The sequence below is a fragment of the Carya illinoinensis genome, chromosome 16 (genome assembly GCF_018687715.1).
Source record: "Carya illinoinensis cultivar Pawnee chromosome 16, C.illinoinensisPawnee_v1, whole genome shotgun sequence".
Lineage (NCBI taxonomy): Eukaryota > Viridiplantae > Streptophyta > Magnoliopsida > Fagales > Juglandaceae > Carya > Carya illinoinensis.
The window spans coordinates 21,500,909-21,509,204 of NC_056767.1; the positions used below are offsets into that span (position 1 = coordinate 21,500,909).

The window sequence follows — 8,296 nt, forward strand, 5'->3', positions numbered from 1 at the left end:
GATTACCAAAACTGAGTGTATTATGAAAAAATCGGGTTTCAGACTCGACCCGGTTTTATTTGATTTTTATAAATACATTATTCTTTAATCAGTCAGTAGTCAATACTCTTTCTTATAGTTATAGATGGGGTTGAATACGTGGTGTAACATACAACACTAGACTCTAGTACTTGAATTTGCTTTAAGTCACGTCGTCGATTAATGCAATTCTTTTAATTTACTTTTTTTCTATTTGTCTTGTTCTTTCATTTTATACTTTTCTCTTTCAAGTGGGTTATCGCAGAATCTTCAAGATCTTTTGAAGATGAGTTCGATCCAAATAAAGTCTAACCTATCGTTTGCTTCTCTTTTCTTCATCGTCATTGATAATTGCTTCATTATCTTTGAGTTGGCAAAGAACATGATCTTGGAATCTGTCTTGGAAGACAAAGTATGAAGAAACTGAAGTAGCCCCTTCAAATTTCTGTATCACCACGATCAAACATATAGTATCTTCTCCAAGACCACAAGGCATGCATGGTCATCATCGACGACCAACACATGTAGCCTCACCGGGATCTAGTCTGGAATGACATCGTCGACATTCCAAGCTCCACTTTGCCATAAATGAATCCAGATCTGTCTCTTTCTTTCTCTCTGAATGAATCTAGTTTGGGATCCCTTCTTGAGTACAATACCCAAATGATAAATCCGAGAAACAAAAGCTCAAAGAAAGAAGACAGATGGGTAAAAATGGAAATCGGTTAATAACCCGATTCCAAACCCTTTTCTCAAAACGGTTACGGAAGATTCTACATTCTGAACTAATTGTTTTTAGATCAGTTAATTCGGGTTGACTCGAATTGAATTTTCGGTCGAAATTGGCTTCTGGTTATTTTGTTCACGCCTATGGCTAAGTCAAAGTCCTTTTTTTTTTCTAATCCAATAATGTAAAATCTAAACTCTTGAAATAATACATTCAGATCTTTGGAGTTCTCATACCATGTCACTTTTATTGATAATTTTTCTCATTTTACATGGATTTATCCTCTCCACACCAAATCTCAAACATTTGAGTGCTTTGTTAAATTCAAATGTATGATAGAAGACCTATTGACTAAAAAGATAAAGGCATTTCAATCTCATGAAGGTGCAGCACTTGCTTCTACTCAATTCACTAGATTCCTTGAGTCCAATGGCATTTTGCACAAATTATCTTGTCCCTATATTGCCCAACAAAATGAGCTAGCCGATATTGTAGCGCAAGCCAATATTGAGCTAATGTTGAGCAATATTTCTATCTAATTTGAGTTAAGACAAAGCTGTTTTGACTAGGTAAACATTAGTATAATTTGAAGATCTTTGTAAAACATGAAATCATAGATATTTGAATTAGCTTTCCAATGACACCAAGTTTGCATTAATCCGACGATAATATAAAAAAGTTAGGGCTATTCTACTTCAATTAGGTCGATCTTATTAGGTATAGCGAACTTGTTATCTTTGCAACATTCAAACTAGATTCTACCAAACATATTTAAAACTCAATTAGAGTAAATATTGTCAAAAGAATAAGCTTATACGTTATTTTTATATTAACAATTTATTTAGCATATATATACATCAAGTTACTTATAGTATGCTTGTTCACAATGGATATCTAATTAACAAAGACCTAGAGCTACTTCCTCAGAATCACACAGAAGCAACAGGCTTGCAAACAGGAAGGTCCTTTTCAAGATTAGATGGGGACCTAAGAATAGGGTTTCTCTCAAAGAAATTCACCGGTTTTAGTTGAAAGCTTGATGACACAGTTGGCATAATAGGGAAATCTTCTTGACATGGAATGTGATGGAAGCCTAGCGTGTACCATAGAACAATGTCCTTATTCTCGATTGGTCGATCCCTGCAAGATCATCTCAATTAATAAGAATATCTTAGCCATTGAAATATTTAACAGTCAATTAGCCGAATTGACATAGATCAACAAGTTACATAAAGCTCCAAGCATTTTCTTTAGCCTAATTAAGCCATTGAACTAGACAGATGAATGTCATGTTAGACAGAAAGAATAAGTGGATGCAACAACTTCATAACTTTGCTCGTCCTTTCATGTAAGGAAAAATATATCTTCGAGTTTTTGCTTGAACTGGAAGGCCGCCAGTTTCATGTGAGAAAAAAATAGACACATGAAATAGCTCATAGAATATCATGTATTATTAATGTCTGTGTGGATTTTTCTAGTAGTGTTAAATTATCAATAAATGATGTACGACTCAATGTATATGTCTATATCTCCCACTTGATAATTTCATAACAAAAACTCTATGTGTTATAATTTTTGCGTATTCTTTATACATTTTACTACTGTGATTAGTTACATTATTTTTTTAATATAAAATAATTATTTTAACCAATTACATCAATAGAAAATGCAAGGAACATGTGAAAGTGACTGTATGTAGTAGAGCTTATTTCATAAACCCATTTCTTACCATCAATAGAATACTATGCAAAGCTTTTAATATATCTAGGAGAAAGCGCAGTACCTATCAGACCATGTTGCCACAGTGTCTTCACCATGGCTTTCATAAACAAACATTCCACCTGCCCATTGCTCACTCTGGTTATAAGGAGTGACCCATATTTGGTTGTTTGTAAAAGCAGCCCGAATCTGTGGGGGGTCTTCAAGATCAAGCAAGCTAGCAGCTGTGGCACCAGGAACAATCTTATATCCAACAGGGTTGCCAACTCTTGTCTTCTTCGATGGATTGATTATGTGGAACTCAGATGGGTCATAGAGTTTAAACTTAATTTGTGCATCCTTTTCTGTCTTTGCCACATTTCTAATGGCTTTCAAGTAGCTTTTTCTGGGTGATTCACCTGGTGATGTCTGTTGCTTCTTAATGTTTACATTAACAAATGAGTTTTCTGAGCCATCAATGTCCATATCCAGATAGAATGAGATGTAGTGGTCATGGATAACACCAACAACATTTTCTGACAAAAGGGTGCCATAGAGATTTTCTTGGTTGGGAATCTGGTTAATGTTGTCGTAGGTTGCACCTTTCACCATCAAAATGCCACTAAGTCCAACCTGATCGAGGTTAAACAATTCGTACCATTAATGTGAGATTATACATTATAAGGACAACAGAAAGATGTTAATCATCTCAAATGTGTCTTTAGAAGATCATATTTATATAGATGATTTCATAATCATCTCAAATATTAGTTGCTTTTTCATGGAAAATAGCCAACGATCTCATGATAATTTATTTGTTAAAATTAATTATTGTTTAAAAATCAGTTTTACTTCCTAATTATGAAATAAAATGAGTACTTAATAAAAAGTAGGGCTTTTAGAAGATAGATTTCTCTTGTTATGCTTTGTTATTGACAAGCGTTGATAAAGAGTTTGTTTGATCAACTTGATGCACTATGCTTTAGGGGGAAACTTAAATTATAACTTTGTAGTTTTGGATTCGGGGCGTTATAGTGTGTACACTGACCAATAATATTGATGATTAACTATTTTTATTAAAGAAATGATAGTTACAGTCGTGAGTGTATAAATGTCGTGTAAATACTTAAAAAAAGTGAATAAATACAGGACTCACATAAAAAAGTAACTTTTTAATAGTAGACCCTACTTTTTTTTAAAAACGACTGTACGATACTTACCCATTTTACGATTTTATATATCACGTAGTAAGTGTGCAATTAGAAATAAAAAATTTAGGATAAAGAATATCATTTGTTGCAATAAAAAGATATTAAAGTTTTGTCTATTCAAATAGATATAAGTCTTGTGAGTATTATACCTATCAAAATTTGTCCAAAGTCTGATTCAAGCAAAAGGTACAAGCATAAAGGTATGAGTTTTGCTACATACAAACATAGTCGCGCACTAATCTGTGTACCAATACTGATTTATTCATACTTAAAATTTAAATTAACACTGTTTTCAATAAAATTTACTTTTTGACCAATCACATCACATTGATATATAGATTAGTGCATAATTATACTTGCAACTATATTTTTCCTAAAGGTATTACAAAAATGATAAACTTAGAACCAATTAACAACTTCAATACAAGTTATTAATAAAATATTAATTCTTTTAAATTTTATGACTTTTTATTTTATTTTATTCTAGGAAAATGCCATGTTGTCCGATACATTTGACCAATGCCACTGACAGATAGCATTTGCCTTCTTTTTATTTATTTATTTTTATTTTTATTTTTTAAATGCAAATGCAATATTTCATTGGCAAGCCGACCCTTTTATTTTAAAGTGTATGAATTTTTTTAAAAAATTATTATTTTATTTGTTGGTTATCATTGTATAATTGATCAAAGGTATTGATATGATGTTAACCCTTTTACATTGTGAAAAAGAGCAATGCTATAACCACAAGGATGTAGCACAAGCTATATCCCGAGAAAGAATAAAGTTTTTTTATTTTTTATTTTTTATTTTTTTATATTCTTAGATATTTTTAAAAAATTAAAACATCACTAAAAAAAATATTTTCTTAATCATTAAGTAAAAAAAAAAAAGAAAAGAAAAATCGAATCGGGACCCATTCATCTTTGAGCATAGCACTTTTGTGTGAAAAATTCCCACTTACTAATATTGATTGAAGGCATTTGATTGATTGCATGAGAATTATTAACTAAAACCACACATGGGAGATCTCGACCGTAGATTTTTTTTTATTTAGTGATTAAAGAAGTATTTTTTAATGATATTGTAAATTTTTTTAAAAATATTTAAAAATATTAAAAAAATAAAAATAAAAAATTTTACATTATCAGAATTCCAGTCGAAATCCTCTATGTCTGGTTGTAGAGTCACTATTAACTAAAGAAAAATTGTACTCAGCTTTACACGTTTCACACTATTCAAATATATGATTTTACTTTTTTACCCTTTTTTATTATTTGAGTGTTGAGAAGTGTTGGGTGTTGAGACGTGTTGATGAGAGTTATAAATAGTAATAAAAAGTAGATAAAAAATAGAGTTTTACTACATACAAGTACAGTCACGCACTAATCTGTATACTAATACTGATTTATTCATACTTAAAATTTAAATTAATATTATTTTTAACAAAATTTACTTTTTGACCAATCATATCATATTAATATATAAATTAATACGTAATTATATTTATAATTATATTTTTTTAAAATAATAATAAAATAATAAATAATAAGAAGAAGAGTTAAAAAGTATTAAAAAAATTTTAACACCAAATAGAGCCTAATGTATTGGATGTGAGACTCCTGTATAAGATACCTCTTAAATAAAACGTGGGTTACCTTAACTCTGATCAGCCCATCAGTTTGGAACTCCCAGTCAACAATGTAATCATAGTTTCCCACAGATGCAGCCATTCTAACCACCAACGTCACCTTCGGCCTCACTTCTCTAATCTGCCCATCCAAACAAATCAAACATGCATGTCCAATCACATAACATCGACAAACACACTCTTTAATAGGGAAAAAAATAATAATTACGCTACTTTTTATCGTAAATTGATGCCATTCTCATCAAAATTTAAATGATTTATTTTATTAATTATTAAAATAAAATAATTTAAAATATATCATATCACTAAACATTATTATCAATACATTTATATTTAAATTAAGAATATCATTTCTTGAAAAAAAAATAGATAAACTCATCCGAAATATTTCAATATATGTAAAATTTTATAAGTATGATTTTATGTATTTTTTATATATTTTATTAATATAATTGATTATATTTTTTTTTTAATATAAAATAACTCATTTTACCGATATAAAAAAATACTAAAAAATATCTGTACGGAAGACAGATAGCTTTCCTGCATGCCCGTGATCGGACTCTCCGAGTGACGCCAACCGATGTCGCCGGCATAACTCTCGAACACGCAGATCATGTCCGGTCGGACGTACGGCGTTCCATCTGCTGCTGCGAAAACACCGTCCATGTAATACGCGTTCCGTGGACAATCGTTAAGCGGGTCGAGTGGCATGCTCTGCAACCCGAACCCGTATTCCCCCGCATCCATATTCGTCTTGAAGTACCATGCATCGGTGGGATCCATGTAAGGGACAAATAATTCAGAACTAAATCCTTTGTACATCACGTCTCTTAGCTCACCGGTGTCCGGGTCCCGGAATTTAGCCAGAGAGACTATGACGCCGGCACGGGCATCGGGTTTCAGATGAAATTCCCAGTTTGCCCATTTCACCAGGTACTTGTCTTCTACGGTAAAACTCGGACCCTTCGGTTGCTCAATGGAAATCGGGTTGAGCGGCTTCATTGCGTGAGGATCCTCCTGAAGTACAGAGTATCGATAGTCTGTGTCGGCCGCCTTTGGAATCGGGATTTTCCTGCCGGTATCCGATATCTCCACCACTTGTTTGGTGTCGAGATCAAAGAGGAAGGTCAACCCTTCGATTGGTCGCATGTAGAAGTTTGCAGTGCCATCCATGGAATAGCACTGTACCTTGATCAACCTCCTGTTCTCCTCCGACTTCCCGTACCATCCCGTCGAAATCGGCAGGCACGCGAGGTCCGCCAGATCAATCCCACGCTGGACAATTGTGCGGTTGAAGTCGGCGCTGGCGAATAGAGCCGGAGTGGTCCCGGTCACGTCCTCGACAGTCAACATCGGGTAACCGGAATGTTGGCCGGTTTCCCGCACAGTCACCTTGCCGGTGCCGAGGTCGACGGTCAACACGTATACTGACTTGCTGTCGACACGCGCCACTACGGAGGCCTTTCTGGGTAACAAGGTCTCGCCCTTTTTCCATTTGAGGACTAGCGTTTTCTCGGTCTCTTCGAGGTCGACGGAGTGGAGAGCGTAGCGCGACGATTTGAAGAGCTCGTGGGAGGAGAGGATGGAGCGGACCTTCTCGAATTCTTGGATTGTCAGCGGGTCTAGAGGGTGGTGGGGTGTCTGTAAGGCATGGTTGTGTCGGTTCTTAGAAGCACGCCACGATGAGTTGGTGGGACGATCAAAGAGCTCAACCGTGCGTGGTAATGGGTAGGAGAGCTGAAGAAAGGCTAAAACGAGGACAAAGGCGGCGACACTAAGAGAAAGAAACAAGAACCGGAGCAAGTTTTTGGCTTCCATAAATCATACCCTATCTCTCTCTATCTCTCTGTGAAAAAAGGGATGCAGATTTCGCTTTTGACTGCAGAATAAGAATCTGAGCAACGAGCATGAAAATTGAAAGCTATGCAGGTAAGCTCGTCAGTGAGGAAGAAAAGAATACCTAGAAACTCGGCAAGAGTACAGTTGGAGAAAACAAGGGGTGGTCCGTGGTCGCACTAAAGCCACCGATTTTGGGTCCAATTAGTGAAATTCATTTTGTTTTTTAAAGCATTTTTTTACTAATTTTAAATATATATATATATTTTTTTTTGACAAAAATCACAATATCATTAAAATATACTTCCTGAATCACTAAATAATAATTGTTATAAACTATCTTGAATTGTATGACCACATTTATCTAGTCGTTAAGTGCATAGTGCTAGTATAGTGTCAGCATAGTATTACATAGTAACTGGCATAGTAAATGGCCGACATAGCACAGTACATAGTGCCAGCATAGTACTGCATAGTAATTGGCATAGTAAATGGCCGATATAGTACAGTGCATAGTACCAGCATAGTACTGCATAGTAACTAGCATAGTGAATGGCCGACATATGCACAGTACCAACATAGTACTGCATAGTAAGCTAGCATAGTTCCCTTTGTACGCCTATATATATCGTTGAATTCTTTAAGAAATTCATAAGTTTCATAACTTCTCTGAGTTCTATCTCTCTCTCTCTCTCTCTCTCTCTCTCTCTCTCTCTCTCCTTTCGATAGTTTTATAACACGTTATCAGCACGAAAGTTCTGACGATCTTGAAGCTAATAGTCCTCTACTTCAAGTAAGTTTTTCAATATATTTTTATATTCTTGATTTATATATGTAAAAAAAAAATGTCAAATCTTACAAAATTAGAATTCGTTGCTCTTGACATTTCTGGAAAAAATTATTTATCTTGGATCTTTGATGCTGAGATCTATCTGGATGCGATGAACCTGGGAGATACAATTAAAGAAGGAAATCAAGGGTCCCTGCAGGACCGTGCTAAGGCAATGATTTTCCTTCGGCACCATCTTCATGAAGAATTAAAAACTGAGTATCGAACGGTGAAAGATCCACTTATTTTGTGAAATGATTTAAGGGAGAGATATGAACACCAGAAAACTGTAATCCTCCCAAAAGCTCATCATGATTGGATGC

The 8,296-nt window shown here is 34.4% G+C and overlaps 1 protein-coding gene across 1 annotated transcript; it reads right to left on the bottom strand.

The window, feature by feature from the left end:
- Positions 1-1,539: 1,539 nt before the first annotated feature.
- Positions 1,540-7,340, bottom strand: LOC122299820 (primary amine oxidase-like). Its single transcript, XM_043110280.1, has 4 exons — positions 5,849-7,340; positions 5,313-5,426; positions 2,529-3,076; positions 1,540-1,885 (listed from the first exon to the last, which is right to left on the bottom strand). Exons 1-4 carry the CDS (start codon positions 7,124-7,126, stop codon positions 1,675-1,677), a joined length of 2,151 nt encoding a protein of 716 aa, XP_042966214.1. The 5' UTR covers positions 7,127-7,340; the 3' UTR covers positions 1,540-1,674.
- Positions 7,341-8,296: the final 956 nt, after the last annotated feature.

What these genes read in the sequence shown, in the direction of transcription:
- LOC122299820 (XM_043110280.1), bottom strand. Translation starts at nt 7,126, where the DNA reads ATGGAAGCCAAAAACTTGCTCCGGTTCTTGTTTCTTTCTCTTAGTGTC. An exon ending in ATGGGCTGATCAGAGTTAAG is followed by an intron (nt 3,077 to 5,312) that starts GTAACCCACGTT and finishes AACCTCGATCAG; the next exon opens with GTTGGACTTAGTGGCATTTT. An exon ending in GTGGCAACATGGTCTGATAG is followed by an intron (nt 1,886 to 2,528) that starts GTACTGCGCTTT and finishes ATGATCTTGCAG; the next exon opens with GGATCGACCAATCGAGAATA.